Consider the following 21601-nt stretch of genomic DNA (forward strand, 5'->3'; position numbering starts at 1 on the left):
AGAACTGAGCCAACAATCTTTCTTGGGTTTTCACCTTACCCAGATGTCCAACCATGGGAAGAGTATGGACTAGCCATAGGAACTCCTGCTTGGCAGATTTGTGGACTAGGAGTGGATCTCTGGGTTCTTTAGTTTATGGGTGTCTCTCTACTCAGTTCAGAATCTCTTCCCATAATTCAAAGCAGGGAAACTGGTGAGATGTGTGTTCAAAAGTAACCATCCTGTTGGCAGCAGTAACTTGACTGAAAGCTTCCTGTAGTGTTTGGTCATCATGCTGAGCTGCCACAACATCAAAGGTGTCACTCAAGACACTGTAGTCTAAGATAGGAACGGGATCTGCAGTGTCCATGGATAAGTGATAACATACAGACTGTTGGGATGTTCCCTTCACAGAGTTTACCCTTTGGGAAGGTCCTTCTCCAGGCTCCATGGAGTCAACTCCAGGATAGGCTTAGGCTTGTGCTTGATCCTGAGACTTCCTTGAATGTCTTTGTGAGCTCTGGACCTTCATGAGACTTCAAATAGGTCCTAGCATCCTCAGAAGGGGTCTTTTCTTGAGGTAGGGGGTCTGGGTTGGAGGGAACTGATTCTCCTTCCAGGAGAGTCAGAAGACATTTCCAGTCACATCCCAGGATCACTGTCCAGGGTAGGTGATCAACACTCTACCTGGAAGTGCCCTACCTGATCTGCTAACTGCAAAACAACTGAAGCCATTGGGTATGTACAGGTTTCTTCATGAATGCAGGAAAGTCAGATGGATCACTCTGGATCCAGGGCTTTGAGTGAGACTAAGTCCCTTTGAAGTACAGTTTGTCCACACCTCAAATCTATCAATCCCTCCACTCTGTTTGTCCCTATTTTTATAGGGACCATGAAAAGCCTTGGGTTCAGTCCTAATGGTTGATTTGGATTCTCACCTGCTTGGCCAAAGAGGCATCCTAAATAGTCATATTCCGTCACAGGGCATTCCCATAGTCTCTATCCAGGTTGCCCAGAATGGTAACATACCGCTGGCCCTGCATGGGAGGGTGGTGGTGGTCCCTTGAAAGTCTGGGACTTTGGAGCCCCTGTTCCTGATGTTCCTGTGATGAGGGTAAAGTTTCATTTGCTCAGGGCGCACCAATACTATGACCCTTGCTGGTTTGACAGGTTATTGTCCCTTGACACTGTCCTAAGTGTGGCCAGCCCTCAGGGAGACTGGATTTCCTACTCCTAGACAATTTGGCTTCCAAAAACCTCTCAGCTGTCTCTAGTGACTTCTGAATGGATGTCAGGTAAAACTCAAACCCAGCTTTGAATACTACAGGGAGAATGTTCAGGTTTGTTGTAGTCCAGTATTGTCCATAAGCTCTGCCACAGTCTTGGTCTCTGGGTTTAGCCATCAGGTAGCGGAGTCCTAAAGCTGTGGAACTACTTGCCTAGGGGCATGCTCCCTTAAGGAATGGCTCTGGCTGAAATTTCTTTTGATAAGCCTCTGGAGAGAGACAGAGGCGGTCCATAAGCACTGCCTTTAGTATCATGTAGGATTGTGCCTTGTCCACACTCAGGGCCCAATAAGCTGCTTGGGCCTCTCTGGTGAGGTACAGGGCCAGTTGGGACACCCAGGATCTCCTCTTTCAGCCTGCTGTGGGGGCAATGCACTTGAAGGCAGTTAGGTAAGTCTCCGGGTTATCACTGCTGCTCATCAAGGTGAGACTTGGTGAAGCCCTGGTGCAGGCCACCCCTCTGGGGCTGTTCCCATCTACCAGCAGCCACTGTGAGAGCAGCCAGGCCATTTCAACTTGTAACTGTCTGTTCCGCTCATGCTCCGCCAGCTGGGCTTCCTGCAGGCATTGTTGGGTGGCAGAAGTGCCGTCTGGAATTTCCTTTCATTCTCCGCATGCTGTTGATTCACCATTATTTGGAGTATCTTCTCCATATCCTTTCTTGATGGAAGGGGTTTAGGTCAGGCCCCTGTTTGGGCATCACTTGTAAACAGATTGGGGACTATCTTAAAGCACCCTTCTCCTACCGGCATTGCTCTTGATGAGTCACTCATTCCTTGGGTTAATTCTGTCTGAGCTCTCTCAGGGAATCCTGGGAAGCAGTTTCCAGCAAGGTTAGTCATTTTATCTAAGCCTTCTTAACAAACAAAAGCAAAACCTTGCAGACTCTTCCCTCAAAAGTCTGTGCAGGCCGAGCAGTCCCTTCATGCCAGTCCTTCATGCCAGTAACTCCAGTAACTAAAATTTTCTTGCTCTTACCTCAGACTCTGCCTTCTGTCCATTTGGAGCAATTTCTCTCCACAGTAGCTCCCTCCAGTAGCAGTCCGTTGGGAGCACTGCCCCAGCCCCTAAGCTTTCTGGTGTGTGCTGCAGTCCCACTTCTCCATTTCTTGCTGCTTTCTTTTATAAGGGTCAGAGAATTAAGTTTCAGTACGTTATTAGGTGCAGCAGGTGGAGCAAATCAGCTAGCCAGCTACAGGCCTCTGACTCCAGAGGAATTATATCTTATACATTCACATATTGCTTTCAGTGGGACTAGTATATATGAATAAGAATTACTAACTTACAGGATTATCCTCTTTAGTATAAACTCTATTAAGCATGTAAAATTAATTTGTTCCCAAGGACATTGTGCTACCACTGGTAAAATAAAACACTGAACACATCTAAACAATTTATTCCTTAATGTACAGTGTAATAGGAGATGAGTGTAACTACAGTGAATCTTCTTAAATGAATATTATTGCTTAATGTTTGCTTCTTAAATACTTCAACAAAACATGCTTTCACAGCTCAGGTCTGGTCTACATCTAAAACTTAGGTTGACCTAGCTATGCTGCTCAGGGGTGTGGAAAAGTCACATCCCTGAGAGATGTAGTTAAGGTGACCTAAACTTCTGTGGACCTAGATACTGCCACTTGAGGGAGGATGGGTAGATTTATTACAGCAGTGATAACCCTTCTGTTATTGTAGCAAATACCTACGCAGCTGCAGCTGTGCCACTGTAGTGTAGACATAACCTCTGTCTTCTGAAAGATTGTGTTCTCCTAGTGCACCTAAAACTGGATTAACGCAGTTCTGAATCAGTCCCCAAATATTCAGCATGGAAAGGCAAATAAGTTTCCAAATGCATTTATACCTTTTAAAGCAAATTAAGTGTGAAATAAATAAAAGTAGCTACCACATTTAAGCTTTAAATATGCTTCTCAAATTATGCCCCTCTGTTGTATTACATTAAACTATCATTCTAAAGAAACAGAATCACTACAAGCTAAACTTTTTCATATTTAAATATTGCATTATTAATTTGAGACATACATTTTCCTTAAATGTCTGTATTCTCTATCATTTTGGTTGGTAGAACTTTTAGCCATCTTAAAACTGAGACATTTGCAGGCTAAAGCTTAATAGTATATCAGGTATGTTATGGAGCAGTTGTTTTCTGACCCACTTATTTGGGTTGTATCTAATTTCAGAAATCACAAGTGAAAGCATTCTTTGCTGTATACTGTGAATGAATACTTGGTTTACTCTACTTTGTTCTAGATGGATATCCCAGAAATGAAATTGAATACAAATGGAAGAAAACCTCTGTTGAAGTCGCAGATCCCAAATACTGGAGATTATACCAGTTTGCATTTGTAGGGTTACGAAATACAACTGAAATTTCTCATACTCTGTCTGGTAAGGAAAAACCTGATGTTTTCTTGCATGCATTTAAAGGATTAGCAGCCTATGCACTTTCATTCTTTGCCTAAATTGTGCAAGGGACAATTTAGTTGTTATGTGTGCTGCTAATGTCTAGGGCAAAACAGAATTGCAGATGACCTGTTTTAATGGATAAAAGTCCTTTGGCAGCTTTGTTTAAAAGGAAAGTACATTATGTTTCCCACTGTAAATTTTACAACATGGTATGTATTTGGAACAAGAATACCAAAAATTATGGGATAGAAAACCACTTGCAATGTCTAATTAGAATTGTGGGCTTTTTCCTCGTAGGGGACTATATTATCATGACAATCTTCTTTGATCTGAGCAGACGCATGGGATACTTTACTATTCAGACATACATTCCTTGTATACTAACAGTTGTTCTTTCATGGGTCTCATTTTGGATTAATAAAGACGCTGTGCCTGCAAGGACATCATTAGGTATGTATGTTCCCCATGCATAAAAATCTTCAGAGAGAAAGAAACAAATCAAAAATATCCATGACTTTAAAATTATGATTCTGGGCTTGCACCAGGGGACACCACAGCAGAGGCTGAAAATCCTCAGGGAATCCTGATCCAAACCCCATGGATCTGCAGCTGTGCACATAGAGGAGTTTTCTATATATGCTCTTCTCATCATCCAGTATGATGGCAGCATGGTCAATGATTAGGCGGAGAGGCATGATTTTGCTGCAGTGAGAGTTGCAGAACACAGGGGAAGCTGATCCAGGAAGATTAACTAATCCCAGTGTTTAACATATCTGTGTCTTTATTGGCCTGGGACCACAAGTTTTCCGTTCTCTGGCTCCTTTCTCAGTGAGCAAGTCACCCTTTTCTGTATGCAGAAGGGAAAGGATCCTTAAACTTAATAGTTGTTCCTGTCTACATGTGCCTAATTCTCCTCTCACACCTGGAAAAATTGGGAGTAACTCTACTGAAATTAATAATGGAGTTAAGGCTGTGTGAGAGCAGAATTAAGCCCCATTTCTGTTATTTCCATGGTTTTCCTGTGCTCCATGCAACGGAGCACAGCAGCCTATCAGTCTAAATGTATAGCCCTTTCAATATTGGTTCTGTTTTAACATTTGGTTAAGGCACTCATCCCAGCTCATTTAATTAAACCAGTTTAAGAATAGTAGTAGCTAAAACAGTTTCTAATTTTTGTGGTACTAAAGAAACCATATTTACTCTTGTTAACATGTTGCAGTTATTTATGCTCTCTTCAAAAGTATTGGTTTGTCAGAATAAACACTTTTAGTCTGTAGGAGAACACTTGCAAATTTGGTTACAAAGAAAATATTGTTCAATATACTAGTATTTACATACTGGAGTATGAGTAACAGGAATTTACTGACAGCATTAATGTACAGGAAGAACACAGGAAGATCTAGATTTTTTTAAAAATGTGATAAATTTGGTCACTTAGTTCTATGCTATTTAATTAACAAAAAGTTACATAAAATTTTAGTGAATAGAATTTAAAACCTAATAATTTGACATGTCTCACGATATTTAGAATCTATATAAATTACCTCTAAAGTATAGTATTTAAACCTCAGCGTGGGTACAGTCTGAAAAGAGAATGTAAATATGGCATCCTATGTTCCCGATTCATTGTCTCTTGCCAACTTCATATTCAATTTGTTCACTTTACAAGTTGTTTCTTCTAAACTGCCAGCCCTGAAAACTTACCCTAGGATATGACAATCAAGCTATTCCTTCCCCCCCCTCCCCCCCTCGGCTCTCATATCAGCAACAGTAACCCTGTTCCAACTAAAATATGTTTCAGGTATGTTATAGAGGTTTATAGTACTGCACCTATAACTCACGCCAGTTGGGTTAGTTACTGTTGACTGATGTATAAGCAGTAAAGAACCCTGGTTGACTGTCAGATCCCAGGATGATTTTGCTGACTGGCAGATGGAGTGGTGTGGTGGTGGTAGTCAGAGATTTTACTTGTAAATGGAGCTAATTTGATATGAAATCATTGTGGGAGGGAAACACAAAACCAGAATACCCCACCATGCTGTTTTTTTAGAGTCACTCTTCTGAGTTTAACCACATTTTAACTCTATTTGACAAACAGAGCTCCTGTGCTAAAGTTTATTTCTATCATTAAAGGGCTGGACTATGAGGAAACTCTGTTGCATCCATGGGGACAGAGGAGCAATCCAGACACCTTTTCTCCCCACCCCATTTCCACTTGTGAGCAGCCATTCCATAGCTTCACAATAGCAGCGTCTGTACTGCTTTCATTGTGAGGAACATTGGGAATGTTTGCAACTGCTACCTCTTCCCCTATGGAACAGGACTCTGAAAATAGAGTAGTGGGGAGGATACAGGGCCATGCCCATCCCTTCCCCACTGGCTGCTGCAGTGGGAATGGTGCATTGAAGATGGGGACTTGCTAATGGATGGAGCTGACTGCTCACCCCACCCACATGTATAGCAGAACTTTGGTGGAAATTGTGCCTTTCCAAAGCACAGTGGTTCAGATTTTTGAAGGCACCTAAAGATGCACATAGGCAAAAAGATGCACATAGGCACCTAATGGATTTAAAAAAAAAAAAACCTGCTGGGAGGTAGGCATTTTTGAAAATCCCACTAGATACTTCTCTGCATTGTCAGGTGTGCCAGTATGAAATTGGAGTAGCCGTTGTATTCTAAAGTTAATCCTCGTGAAGCAGAAAATATAATAAAAAATTGTTGTATTACATCAATGAAGTGTGATTTGGTGTGGATTCTGAATATATAGTTACTAAAGCCAGCTCTTCTGTGTGATTGGTTCGTATGTCAAAGACTGTGCAGTGAGTCTTAGGTGGAATACCTCTTCTATGAGTTAGAACTTTCATAGACTTGAAGGCCAGAAGGGATCATTAGATCATCCAGTCTGACCTCCTGTATATCAAGGGCCATTACATTTCACCCAGTTAACCCTTTCTTCTGGGCTTTTTGGAAGAATCGATGGTTAAGTAGTGCACCTTTTCCCTAGATATTTACATTTGTTCCTTATTCACACTTTTTAAATATGTAAAGTCTGAATAACATTACGCTGTGTAAAATGTTGAAAATTTCACAGACCTTTACAAGTTATTTAACTCTGCAGTGTGTGGGGAGAACAGAGAGGATTTGAATAGAGGCTAAAATCATCTAGCTCTCTATGGCCCCAGTCCTGCCATTGGATCCATGGGGATGGACTCTTGTGCTGGCACATATATTTGTGCTCATGTGGAGCCTCATGAAAGTCAGTAGGCTCTGTGTAGGTGGAAGAGTCAGTTTGCTCAGATCTGATTGTAGCATTGGGGAACGCTGTGCCAGTTTGATTGCTTTGGTACTAAAGGGAATAAATTAAATGTTTCACAACTAAATCTGTCTGTAGGATCACTTATTGAAATACCTCCCTTTGTTTCTGTTTTGAACAGGTATTACTACAGTATTGACTATGACAACACTAAGTACAATTGCTAGGAAATCTCTCCCCAAGGTCTCATACGTGACAGCAATGGACCTTTTTGTTTCAGTTTGCTTCATTTTTGTGTTTGCTGCCTTGATGGAATATGGCACCTTGCATTACTTCACCAGCAACAAAAAAGGGAACAAAGAGAAAGAGAAGTCATCAAAACATAAGCCAGCTGTAAGTTTAAGAAATTTGGGAAAAGCCTACTTAGTTGTAATGTCTTTATTTTATTTTTTACAAAAAGTTATTTTTGTACTTGTTATTATTGGTATGAACATAACACCTGAGAGCCTAGTCATGGACAAGGAACCCAGTGGGTTAGGTGCTGTATAAACACAGAACAAAATGATGGTCCCTGCCCCAAGAAGCTTGTAATCTAAAAGGAACGTTTAAGAGACTAGCTGGCAAACTGCGAGGCTCAGTCAAAGGTAGCTAACACGACAGCCTTTCACCCTTGGATTCATTTCCTGATAATTGCACAAACGAACATGAATGTAGGCTCATCCTACTCTCTAATGGATATAAATTAAGCCAAAAAGCAGTTGAACATAATTTTCCATGGCTTCAAAGGAGAAACCCAAAGCCCCAATGTTTCATCAGGATCCACCAGTGCAGACCCAGTAACCCACAGAGTGATGAATCCCACTGAAGATTCGGCATGTGTGCAGGGTCCATGCTAACACATCCAAATATAGGATCAGGGCACAATACTGTAGCAGCAGAGATGATGTAGGTGGATTGAGGTTATGAGGATTCACTTGGACTGCCATTACTGTCTTTGAACACTTGCATAGAAAACATTATATCCAACTTCAGCCAGAATTCTTTATTCCTTGCTTTCATGAAAAGCAAATTCCATAGCCTCATTTAAGGATCTTTTTTAATTGAATCAACACCCTGGTATTAAAGTCTGTGATTGCTGAGTGTGAAGCTCCACACAGCAGAAGTGCAGGAACAAATATTAGACTATTTTAATGAACTATGTGTTCTAATATATAAAACCTGTTCAGTATATTTTCCAAAGAATCTAATACTAGCAAATAGGAAAAATACTTGAAACTAAACTTTAAATTGACAAAACATTGAGATAAAGGCATTGAATATCTTATGCATTGAAACACAAACTGAAATAGCCTTATTTCATAATAATTTAAGTTTGGTCACCACTTTCTTTGGGAACCCTGCAGGAAGATCTAAGAGGCTGGAAAATGCCCCAAAGCTGTCTTGCTGCAAAACACCCTTCCAAATCATTGAATTATAAGAAGATACAGCTTGGTGGCAATACCACTGCATGGGTGACTAAGACCTCCTTCTTTTTTCCCCCAGCCTGAGAAAATCAGAGAATGACAGATAGAGCGTCCTTTCATGACCAGATCAAAGAAAAAGTTTGTAGGTAGTGTCGTGGTCAAAGACACCCACGCATTGATTTTAGTTCAAAGACTCAAGCCTGAGGCCAGTTTATTGACATACATACCAATGCATTGGGGTAACAGTCCGAAGACTGCCACACCTAGGTCAGTGCGCAGGCTGCCTTTATTTCGTCAAACCGCGAGCACAGTACAAATTATACGTCATTTGCGAGAAATTAATGTTGGGGCCTGCCCCCCTATTCCTGGCACCTTCCTTATTATTTTATGAGAATTGGGTGCATATTAGGTAAGGGGTCTTTTGGTGGTTTCCGTTATGGGTGTTACTTGGCACCACTTTGGGGGTATTTCTCATCAGAGTACATATTATTTTTCCGGGGTTTTACGGTTATGGGCATAGGGGGTTAACACAGGACGCCCAAAGAAGATATATGATTGGCTAATTTTGCAGATAGCTGGAACTACAGGAGAAGTTGGCCTTTGCAAAGCAATTTCTTCATATAAGCAGTTATTATATTTCACAAACAAGCGGTTATGAAGTTGCTAAAGTGGTTATTATGTTGCTAAGGCTTTTGCATTGTTCCTTCCCCCTCCCTCCTCATAACCCTTGACTGGCAGGGAATTGTGCAGCTCAGTCTTGTTCAGGCCATGGCCTGTACTGCCTTTTGTAAGGGCAGTCAATATATCGAGCCTCTGTCAGAGGGCCTGATTTTGGGCCTTCGGTGTTACTTTGGCTGTCATAAAGAAGGCCCCCCAGTTCTTTTTCCCCACAATTTCCCTCCTCTGATGCCATGTAGGCATCATTATCGTAATTTGCTAAAAGGGCCATAGTGCAGTATCCAGACTTAGTTGGTGATAAGGGGGGTTTAGCGGACACGAGACTGGGGGTACTGATGGATTTGACACTAAGGTGACTTATTTTCTGGGTCTGAGGGGGAATATAATGTGGTTTCGGGGATATCTATGGGGAAAAGAAGGGCTTGGGGCGGTGGTTGAACCTGTAGATGGGGTAAATGACATACCTTGCAAAGACAGCAGAGGGTGGCGATTAATAAACAGCAACAGATTACAAGAATTATACCAGCTAGTATTTTTAAGACTAAGGAAGTGAAGAGGCTGGGCGTGGCTTGGGTAATTTCTTTAGAGGCAAAACATAAAACATTGTGGGAAGAACCTAGGGTACCTACTTGATAGGCAGTCTGAAATGCTTTGGCCTCTTTGTTGTATTTAACCTTAATCACATGCATTTGGTCTGTTGTCTAGGAGTATGATTCTCGCTTGGGTTGCAAGAGGTCCCGGGCTCATATCCCGGACGAGCCCCTAGACGTGTACAAGAAAATACATATTTCTGCCTTTGAAAGGCCTGGTCCCCACACACCCCTTCTCGGGCAGAGAGCACCGGCCTGCCTTCAAGAGAACAGGATGGGTTACTCTACTGTCCAGGAGTACATGGGCGGTTTCCCGGGGACTCCCCACTCTCCGAGCAAGGAGGGGCTTCTTGGCACCCTTTAGGGAAAACCTGGGGTAGGGACACCTCACGGCCCACAAGCATACAACACACCTAAACCGGGATCTTTGCTACGACAGTCCTCACCGGTCCACACAGATTATTTGCTGGTGGGAGTCCTGCCAATCCCCGGGCGGCAGTTCTCACCGGTCCACACAGCCTATTGCTGGTGGGAGCCCTGCCAACCCCTTCGGCTGCTCCAGGACCCTCTGGATTCCGCCCTACCCACCGTAGGGTCCAGAGAGTGGATTCCGCCCCTACTTACTATGGGGTCCACCTTCCCGGGGTCCCTCAGCAGCCTGTCCTTCACCCTCCGGGGGGACCAGTCCGCGAAGGATGAGGCAAAGCTAACTAACACAAAGTAGGAAACTATTAATGCAAAGCAAAGGAGCTTGGCGTACTTCTTATCCTTGTCGGGTATCAGCACATAATAAACAAATTCCCCGTCCTCATGGGGCCAAGTGACTTCCCCGTTCTACCACCCAGCCTATTCAGCCTCTGTTCCTGCCTAAATAATCTCCTTTCATCTGAAACTTGTTTTTATACTGGGCTGGCACTCTAAAAGTGTTTAACTGCCAGACAGATGTCCCAGTAATTTCACCGAGGCTGTCCCAAGGAAACCGTTGGGTCTAAGACCCTCGTGTACACACAGCACAGAACAGACAGTTCCCTATGCCACTCCCTAGCTTATAGCCTAAGTAAACAATGATAGAGATAGCGCAGCATGATGCAAGAGATTAAACAGACAAGTTACAGAACAGACACACACAAAACGAACAGGCGTCAGGCAAATGAGTCTAGCCTCAAAAGGTTCGGATCACAGCGCGCCCTTACCTGAACCCAGAGCCTATGGGCAGCTCCCCACCGAAGCCCAAATAGAGACAACGGTCTCTTACCTGGCACCTGGGATCGGTGTGGAAGCGGTCCACGGTCCTCTGGTCCAGTGGGACGTCGACTGATCCCGGACGAGCCCCCAAATTGTCGTGGTCAAAGACACCCACGCATTGATTTTAGTTCAAAGACTCAAGCCTGAGGCCAGTTTATTGACATACATACCAATGCATTGGGGTAACAGTCCAAAGACTGCCACACTTAGGTCAGCGCACAGGCTGCCTTTATTTCGTCAAACCGCAAGCACAGTACAAATTATATGTCATTTGCGAGAAATTAATGTTGGGGCCTGCCCCCCTATTCCTGGCACCTTCCTTATTATTTTACGAGAATTGGGTGCATATTAGGTAAGGGGTCTTTTGGTGGTTTCCGTTATGGGTGTTACGTGGCACCACTTTGGGGGTATTTCTCGTCAGAGTACATATTATTTTTCCGGGGTTTTACGGTTATGGGCATGGGGGTTAACACAGGATGCCCAAAGAAGATATATGATTGGCTAATTTTGCAGATAGCTGGAACTACAGGAGAAGTTGGCCTTTGCAAAGCAATTTCTTCATATAAGCGGTTATTATATTTCACAAACAAGCCGTTATGAAGTTGCTAAAGTGGTTATTATGTTGCTAAGGCTTTTGCATTGTTCCTTCCCCCCCCTCCTCTGGTCATAACCCTTGACCGAATTTGGCAGGGAATTGTGCAGCTCAGTCTTGTTCAGGCCCTGGCCTGTACTGCCTTTTGTAAGGGCAGTCAGTATATCGAGCCTCTGTCAGAGGGCCTGATTTTGGGCCTTCGGTGTTACTTTGGCTGTCATAAAGAAGGCCCCCCAGTTCTTTTTCCCCACAGTAGCAAAGGTGAACATTGCTGTTGAGATCAGGTTCTCTATTCTGGCTGAACTATGTTTGGGATAGGTCTAGGATGGAGTGTGTGTGTGGGGGGGAGATGTAATTTTAAGTCACCTTTGCAGCCCCATGATTCTAGGGCAGTCCAGCCCAATCAGGGAGCCATGGCGGCAGCAGGTGAAAGGAAGGCTTGGAATCTCTTCAATCCAACTGGTCGGAGGACATGCAGTCACAGATGGAAGGGGAGCCTAAGCCTAATTGATGGGAGGGGGTGACAAAGATAGAAGCTGCCGGTGATGGTGTGTCTGAGCTTCACTTTTAGGGCATGGCTCCAGGGAGGTCACTGCAGTATGTGTCTACTGGTCATGGTAGACTGAAACAGGAGGGGAAGCTCTCAATGTACCAAGGAGGAGAGGTTGCTGTGTGGGAGTGCTGTCTATCCAAGCCAGAGAGAGGAGGAGAAACTGCCCTTCACTTTAACCTAGCTAATCTGCCTCCATCACCAGTGGGGCTGAATGCATCCCATGTATTTTAATAATAGAAATAATAAGAATCTCTCTTCTTTCCCAGCCTCTGGGAAAGAGAGTTGGTTAATTTTATATATTTTTTCATAATAATATTTTATTAGTATTAAATGTCTTCTAATATCAGAGTCAAAATATCTAAACATCTCTTTTGAAATAGTGGCTGACCAATATCCATTAAAGTAATGGAGGTGCATTAATATAGAATTCCCAGACTACAGAATTTGCTTTCATAAACTAAGCATTTGTGTGATATTCTGCCAAATGGTACAAGACTTACAGCACATAAAGCAATATAAAATATACAGTATTGGTGAGGCATACGTAGAATCAATTACTGAATGTGTAGCTAAAGATTTATCTAAGATGAGAACCAATGATATAATATCTAGAACACTGTTTAATTATGTGTTTTCCTTTATAAATGTGCTTTGTTTCTTAAGGTCTGAGAAATGCACCCATCTGTTCATCCAGATTTCTTCAAACATGTTTATAGCAAACTAAAAATATCGGAGCACTCACATTTGTTAAGTGATTAATCTGAAAATAGAGGAGTAATGTTTTTAATTTAATGCATTTAGTTATAAAAGATGCCAGTCTAATGAAAAATCGTTTTTGCTCACTGACATTGTTTAAATGCAGTGAGATTTCTAATTCCAAATAGAACAATTAAACTAGCAATCTATTTAATTACAGAGAAGCCATATAGTTACAAACCCTGATGTTTTTTTCAACTGCCTTTCTTCAAGTTCTATATTAATTCCTTTTTTCCTTCTGATTATGGGTATATTATTTTAAAACCAATTTAATTAAAAAAATCAGTTTAATTCTTTATGAAAAGATTTCATTCACACTTCTTCTGGAAAGATGTCTTATAGGAGTCTTCTATTTCCAGCTGGGCATTTAGTAAGAGATTATTACTCCTGGAGTTTACTCCAAGAAGAGGCTGATGACATAGCATTTTAGCAAAGGGCGAGATTCTGCAGCTGATTAGAACTGTGTTTATTCTACGGAATACTTACTAACATGTAGGGGCAGGAGGTGAATTCATCAACAGCATTTTATTTCATTTGTTAGTATTCACATAGCCCTTTCAGTGATGGCTGTAGGGCTAAGTTAATTTTCATGCCCAGAGAAAAATTATCCAAGTTATTATAAAAAGGGGTTACTTTTTCCCTTCAGTGAACATAATACATTTTTAATAATCCCAAAAGGGTAAACATAATAAAATATTAATATGCAGCATATCATTATGCAATATATAAAGATATAACCATGTCAGATAAATAAGCAAAAGGTTACATCTCATCTGTATATTCTCACAACAGCAAGATTACTACAATATATGAAGATGAAAACATATTTCCATGAATAAAGGAGTTTGAATGAAGAGTTATTGTCTTAGCAACACTAGAATGGTAAATAGCTTTCTGAAAGTAGAATATTCATTAAGTTAAAAATTTCCCAGGATGTGAGAAATAGGCTGAGTAACGAAGTTCCATATTTAAAAGTCATTGTTATGTGTCACATGGATGGAGATTACACAAAATACACAGATTCCCACAGTATTCTTGCCACCAAGTTAAAGAAGTATGGGCTGGGTGAATGGACTATAAGGTGGATAGAAAGCTGGCTAAATCGTCGGGCTCAACAGATAGTGATCAATGGCTCCATGTCTAGTTGGCAGCCAGTTTCAAGCGGAGTGCCCCAAGGGTCGGTCCTGGGGCTGGTTTTGTTCAATATCTTCATTAATGATTTGGAGGATGGCGTGGACTGCACTCTCAGCAATTTTGCAGATGACACTAAACTGGGAGGAGTGGTAGATATGCTGGAGGGTAGGGATAAGATACAGAGGGATCTAGACAAATTAGAGGATTGGGCCAAAAGAAACCTGATGATGTTCAACAAGGACAAGTGCAGAGTCCTGCACTTAGGACGGAAGAATCCCATGCACTGTTACAGACTAGGGACCGAATGGCTAGGAAGCAGTTCTGCAGAAAAGGATCTAGGGGTTACAGTGGACGAGAAGCTGGATATGAGTCAACAATGTGCCCTTGTTGTCAAGAAGGCTAACGGCATTTTGGGCTGTATAAGTAGGGGCATTGCCAGCAGATCGAGGGATGTGATCTTTCCCCTCTATTCGACATTGGTGAAGCCTCATCTGGAGTACTGTGTCCAGTTTTGGGCCCCACACTACAAGAAGGATTTGGAAAAATTGGAAAGAGTCCAGCGGAGGGCAACAAAAATGATTAGGGGGCTAGAGCATATGACTTATGAGGAGAGGCTGAGGGAACTGGGATTGTTTAGTCTGCAGAAGAGAAGAATGAGGAGGGATTTGAGAGCTGCTTTCAACTACCTGAAAGGGGGTTCCAAAGAGGATGGATCTAGACTGTTCTCAGTGGTACCTGATGACAGAACAAGGAGTAATGGTCTCAAGTTGCAGCTGGGGAGGTTTAGGTTGGATATTAGGAAACTCTATTTCACTAGGAGGGTGGTGAAGCACTGGAATGCGTTACCTAGGGAGGTGGTGGTGTCTCCTTCCTTGGAGGTTTTTAAGGCCCGGCTTGACAAAGCCCTGGCTGGGATGATTTAGTTGGGAATTGGTCCAGCTTTGAGCAGGGGGTTGGACTAGATGACCTCCTGAGGTCCCTTCCAACCCTGATATTCTATGATTCTATGAAAAGACACAGCAGGGAAATTTCAAGAGGCAAGGTGTATGCAGTGTTGTTCTAACCGTATCAGTCCTAGGATTAGTGAGACAAGGTGGGTGAGATGATATCTTTTATTAGACCAACTTCTGTTGATGAGAGAGACAAGCTTTCCAGCTTACACAGTGTCTTCTTCAGGTCTGGGAAACATACGTGCTGATTTACACCAGCTGAGGATCTGGCCTTTCCTGACCTCTAGATTTTAATGTTTACTTTTTTATTTTTAAGGTTTTCTTTCCTTCTGAGCTAATCTGCTCTTTTCTCTCCCCTTTCTCGTTCTCATGCTATCTTTCTCCTCTCTCCATTATTTCTTTTTTCCCCTCATACTACGTTTTCTCTCTATCTCTTTTTTTTTTTTGGTCCCCAATGATTCTCCCTCCTCTGAAACTCTGTGCTATGGAACATTCCAATCATTGTCATTCACTTAGTGGTTTGAGCATTGGCCTGCTAAACCCAGGGTTGTGAGTTCAATCCTTGAGGGGGCCACTTAGGGATCTGGGGCAGTACTTGATCCTGCTAGTGAAGGCAGGGGGCTGGACTCGATGACCTTTCAAGGTCCCTTCCAGTTCTAGGAGATAGGATATCTCCACTAATTAATTTGTTTATTTATTCTCTGAGTCCCTCTGTGGAACATTCCACTAATTCTCCTCATGACTAGACTGATCACTATTGTGTGACTCAGGTCTTTCTCATTTCTTCTCCATCTCCTGAATGAGTATGAGGACATCACATCTGCAGCATTCTCAACTCTTTGCTGGCCTAAGGAGAGAAAGACCAGTCAGTAGTGGTTGTATAGCGTTATTCTTCCACATGTTGTGCCCTTTGCTGTGGTTGTCTCAGTCATATACTGGAGTAAAAGGAGCATTTTAGGTTGTCCACAATATTTTTTGTAAATGGCACTTACCCTGGTGGACGTGTGCTGCCATTATGTCTTCCAAACTAGACACAGATTAAACTTGTTCCTAACAGTGGGACATACTCTCTTAAATGCATATGCTTCTTTTTCTACTGTTCCATCTTTCACTTACTGACATGCATACACCATAACTTCTCCTCCTACAAAATTTGATCTTTATGAGGAAGAAAATCTAGGAGCAAAGGACCTAGACACGCCTCAGATACCCTTTTATTCTTACCTAAAAATAAAAGTATTAAGCCATTACATATTGTAACGGTTTGGGTAAGTTATGTGTGTGTTCCCTTACTGCAGTGGTTCCCAAACTTGTTCCGCTGCTTGTTCAGGGAAAGCCCCGGTGGGCCAGTCCAGTTTGTTTACCTGCCACGTCCGCAAGTTTGGCTGATCGTGGCTCCCAGTGGCCACGGTTCGCTGCTCCTGGCCAATGGGAGCTGCTGGAAGCAGCGTGAGCCGAGGAATGTACTGTCCACCCTTCCCACAGCCCCCATCAGGGCCGGCTCCAGCTTTTCTGCTGCCCCAAGTGGCAAAAAAAAAAAAAGAGAGCGGCGGCACTTCGGCGGCAGCTCAACCGCGCCGCTTCTTCTGCGGCAGTTCGGCGGCGGGTCCTCTCTCTCTTCCTCTTCGGCGGCAGTTCGGCGGCAGCTCAAAGGGGAAGAGAGGGAATGAGGGACCCGCCACCAAATTTCCGCCGAAGACCTGGACGTGCCGCCCCGTTACCGGACGGAGTGCCGCCCCTTTGAATTGGCCGCCCCAAGCACCTGCTTGCTAAGCTGGTGCCTGGAGCCGGCCCTGGCCCCCACTGGCCTGCAGCAGCAAACCGCGGCCAGTGGGAACTACGATCGGCTGAACCTGCGCACGTGGCAGGTAAACAAACCAGCCCGGCCCGCCAGGGTCTTTCCCTGCACAAGCAGCGGAACAAGTTTGGGAACCACTGCCTTACTGGATAGAATTAGAACTGCTCAATGGAGCATCAGAGACCCTTGCTTTGTGTAGTTTCAAGATTCGTGGGTATCTTTTTATACCAATAGTCAGGACACCTCTGGCACCGAATAGCTATGCCATCTTGGATAAATGACTTGACAGCTCTGGGCCTCAATTTTCCCTTTTATAATGCGGGTATAATAATACTTAACTGTCTTACAGAGGTGCTGTGAGGCCATAATTAATAAACGGGATTATTGAATGTGGAAAGGTATAAAATGTTTTGACCTGTTTTGTGCTTCTGCTGCTTAACACTTTTATACATTTTTGAATTATTTGCTAAATGAATAGTTAGTTAAAAGAAAAATGCTTCTGAAAAAAGCATTTTATTTCTCTACATTGCATAGAAGTAAAAGCTGAAAGAAGTGGTTTTGGTTATTTTCTTCATGACATCAAGTTTAGAGACCTCATCCCCCACAGCACCCTTTATGCAGCCTTCACCACTGTTCCTTGAATTTTACACCAGTGAAACCAATGGAGTAAGGTTGGTGTAAAACCAGGGTAGCCCTGTAGTGAATCAGGTCTTGTATCTTTCTACTTATTGGTATAAATTAGTAATAAACAATAAAGTTGAACTGCAACTTTTTTTCTAATTTAAAAACAAACATTTTTGTATTAATTGAAATGAGAAACATCTAACTGTTGATTGCTAATGTAGGTAGTACTGTATTTTCACAAAATTGAAGACAATAATTAATTCCTACAGGATAATAATTAGCTCCTGTCCAAAAATGAGAAACAGCAGTCTCTGCAAAATGTCCGTGCTTATGATAAAGTTGACATAACATGTTAAAATACATTATTTAAATAACATTTCTGGAGGCTTTGGGCAATGCCAGTGGCTGCTGTCCATTGTACCACTTCAGTACCAACTCTGGGAGACTACTGGCTGCAAAGATGCACTGGCACAAATCACTGTCTTAGCAAGGAATCGGAGACCTACACAATGTTTAAGGCAGAGCCTTGTAAGTGGTGAAACAGCACCCCAAAAGTGCAAGGTCCCAGATGACTTTGGTTCCCATGTCTGTTATTGGTCATCTTGTATGGTTTTTTTGCTTGCCCCCACCATGTGCTCCCCAACATGTGCACCCACAAATCTTTTAGAGAGGTTCCCTTCCATATTTTCAGGTGCTAGCGATATAAATGCTTTCATTGCAAATTTGTGCTCTCTTGGCCTATCTTCTAAATGTATTTCTTTCCATTGCTTTCTGTCTCATTCCTGTTCAGTATACCAAGGTGCTCAATCAAAGTGCTGGAAGAGGAAAGGGAACATATATGAGCATTACATAGGGATAATATGAAGGATCACCATTTTTTTTCTGTCTGAAAATGCGGGAGGGGACACCAAATCTGAGGTTGGAAGAAACAAGGAGAGTGAATGAGAGGACAAATGAGGAGTGTGGAGTTGGGGTTGGAAAGAGGATAGACTCGGGAATGAAGAAGAGTGGGGAAACAGTTGATAGAGGAATCATGGGGGAAGGAACCAGGGGACTGAAGTTGAGAAATGACATGAAAAAAGGAGACTAGTGGAAGGAGGAAAGATTAAAGTAAATAGTGTGAGTAGGAAGAAGAAAATTCAGGACAGTAGAACAGAACATCCTTTGTATAGTCCATTATGTATTATTATTATTATTATTTTTTTTTTATTATTATTTAATATCAGATGATAGGACTTCCGTCACTTACCTGATAAGATTATCTACATAAAATATTTTACCAGGTTATAGCAAGGTTGCCTTTCCATATGGCACATGTCCATTCAACACAGTTAACACATGGTGCATATTAATCACTGGTTCAATTTCACTGACTTGAATGGAGTTCTGCTGGGGAAGAGTTTGGCTCTTGGTTCCCAACTGCCCGAGTCTACCATTCATCAACTTTAATTCCAGAAGAGACCATTAGATCATTTAGTCTGAACTCCTGTGTACAAAGGCCATTAAACTTTCATACAGTTACCACTGTATTGAGCCTAATAACTTGTTTGGCTAAAGCATATCTTCCGGAAAGGCATCCAGGCTTGATCTGACAACATTAATAGACAGAGAATCCACCATTTTCCATGGCAGTAGTGTTCTTATCCTGCTTGTGAACAAGTTTGTGACCCAAGTTTCAGGCTGCAACTGTGTTGCAAAATGTTCTTTGTGCTGTATAGATAGGATCACCTAACTCTGTCTGTGTAACCTATTATTCAGTATTCCTGCCTCACAGAACAATTTACTGTGCATTGCACCATGTGAAAATATTCATGATCCTTTGGCCTCATCAGTTAATTATAAAATGTTTCATAACTGGAAAAGTTTCCAGAATTGATTTCTTCAAACATGAAATTCTGTGTATTGTACTGTAAAATGTGTGTAGTTGGACATCGCCCAGAGAAACATAAGGGTTATTTTTTTCTCTCTGACTGTAACCAACATATTGTTTTCTTTAGAAATCGACTGCAATTGCTGTCCGTCCTAGATCAACATTAATAGCAATTAACAACATTAATCACCTCCAACAGCGTGATGAGGATTATGGATATGAGTGCCTGGAAGGCAAAGACTGCACCAGCTTTTTTTGTTGTTTTGAAGACTGCCGCACAGGTTCTTGGAGAGAAGGAAGAATACACATCCGTGTTGCCAAAATCGACTCCTATTCTCGAATCTTCTTTCCAACAGCCTTTGCCTTGTTCAATCTTGTTTATTGGATTGGTTACCTTTACCTATAAATTCCAGAGGTTTGACAAACTCAGAAAAGGGATAACTTAACACTGATACTGTTTAATGTACCTCAGTGAAAAATATAGAATTAGAGCTGCTCAAAATCTCTGAAATTCGCATGAAAATTGAAATTCTGAAAAAATGAAAGGAAATAGAATGACATTTTCATACTTTTCCATCTCTAATTGATCAATTATATAGCTAATTTTTAACTTTTGAAATTAGGGGTAAAACTTTCAAAAAACTTTTTCTGAAATTTTTTCTTTTGTCCAGCTCTAACAAAAATGCAGAGAAACCAGTGGTTAAATGGCTGAATCAGGCACCTCTTCATAACTTTTACATTTTGTTTTTAAATGGAATAACAGCTAAACATTGTAGCATCTCTTACACCAAAGTTAACAAAGCCTTAATAAAATAGGTGTAGCAGCACTGTTATTGAATCATTCTCATATCTACCTTTTCTACCACAGAGTGACTTTTAAAAATAAAAAACACCTGAACTTTTATAAATTCCTATTTTAAAGAGGTTGGCGTGGAATATTCCTCTGGTCCATTTAACCATTTGTCCTCTGCATAATACTGGTCACAAGTATGTGTAAACCTGAATGCAGTTAATTAGCACTTAATGAAAGCAACATGAAACTGACATGTTATATGAAGGCGATAGTAATTCTGAACTGGTGTGATCCTGACCATCACATAAGTTTTGTGCTTAGAACTTGGGTTAAGTTTATGCTTGCACTTTGCCCGTCATTACTTAGCTATTGGTAGTTTCCTAGGGTTCCGAAAAAGGGGCAAAATCCTGCAGAGATCCTTAACTAATGTAAATTGGCGCAGCTCTACTGATTTCACCAGAACTATTCCACTTTAAACCAGATCAGGATCGGGGCACTGAACATAGTGCTTCTCCTTCCTTTCTCCTGCTCTCTTCCCCCAACTAGTCTCATTCATTTAAATGGACTATCCAGGGTTGTAAAAACCATTGTGCTCAGTAGAGTTTGTAGGACTTGGGGCCAGCTATTGTTCTCCCAAACTCTACCACTGCCATAGTCATTACATTCAGAGGCATTGCTTTCCAACTCCAGCCCTCAGAGCAAAGGCCTCCTTCACTTCCTCAGAAACCCATATTCTTTACAGGATAATTCAAAATGGTAGTGCTTCTATTGATTCTGTTCATCTCTGTGTGTCTCCTTCTGAGTCAATACTAAAAAGCAGCAGTTTTAGTACACTTGTAATATGAATTGATTTTATAATGGCTGTTGTAATAATTGTATGTTTAATTGGAAATGTGTATTATTCAGAAAGAAAAATAATTATGTATTTCAGGTAATTCTCCATGGTGTGACACATCCCTAAAAAGCATAGGACCCTGTCATGCACCCCCTCCTCACTCAGATGTTCCATTGACATTAGTGGATATTGTGCAAGTGGTGGACTTGCTAGACTGAGCTCACCGCTTGTTGAATATTGTTGGCTGGCTAAATTAATTAGCAGTTTTGTATCATAAATCATTTTGTCTTTACTGCAGAAAAGTACAATCCTTTCTGCTTTCTGACCTTTCATAGACAATGAAACTGGTCTCAAGCTAACCCACAAAAGTCAGCTGTGTAATTGAAGAATTCCTTAACTAAAAGTCAAACAAAAGAGTCCTTGAGGATACTTTAAAAGGGATGTGTGGGACAAGGAGTTGTCTACTATAGATGGGCCTTAGTGCAGACTTCACTGTATCAGAGGATATCTCCACAAAGTATAAAATAACTGATAGCTTGAAGTAGACAAAGATTTATCATTTTAAAGGGGAAGACTCTAGAGTTCTATTGAAATCATCCCTTCTCTGGATGCGTCTCAGAAACATACTGTATCCTTATAGTCACTGGTACCAAAAACAATATGGTTTGATGTACATTCCACACTGAATTCAGAGGTCCAGATCCTCAAAAATATTTAGGTGCCTAACTCCCTTGAAATCAATGGGATTTAGGAGCCTAAATGTCTTTTGAGGGTCTGGGCC

The 21601-nt window shown here is 41.9% G+C and overlaps 1 protein-coding gene across 1 annotated transcript in view; it reads left to right on the forward strand.

The window, feature by feature from the left end:
• The window catches only part of GABRG1 (gamma-aminobutyric acid type A receptor gamma1 subunit), a 73519-nt gene extending 53921 nt beyond the window's left edge, over nt 1-19598 (forward strand). Inside the window, exons 6-9 of the mRNA XM_024211691.1 lie at nt 3531-3668; nt 3984-4136; nt 7121-7332; nt 19320-19598. Coding sequence (XP_024067459.1) covers nt 3531-3668; nt 3984-4136; nt 7121-7332; nt 19320-19598 — 782 coding nt within the window. The remainder of the gene's footprint in view (nt 1-3530; nt 3669-3983; nt 4137-7120; nt 7333-19319) is intronic.
• Nucleotides 19599-21601: the final 2003 nt, after the last annotated feature.

This window comes from Terrapene carolina, unplaced genomic scaffold (genome assembly GCF_002925995.2).
Source record: "Terrapene carolina triunguis isolate 2854851 unplaced genomic scaffold, T_m_triunguis-2.0 Scaffold66, whole genome shotgun sequence".
NCBI classification, from domain to species: Eukaryota; Metazoa; Chordata; order Testudines; family Emydidae; genus Terrapene; species Terrapene triunguis.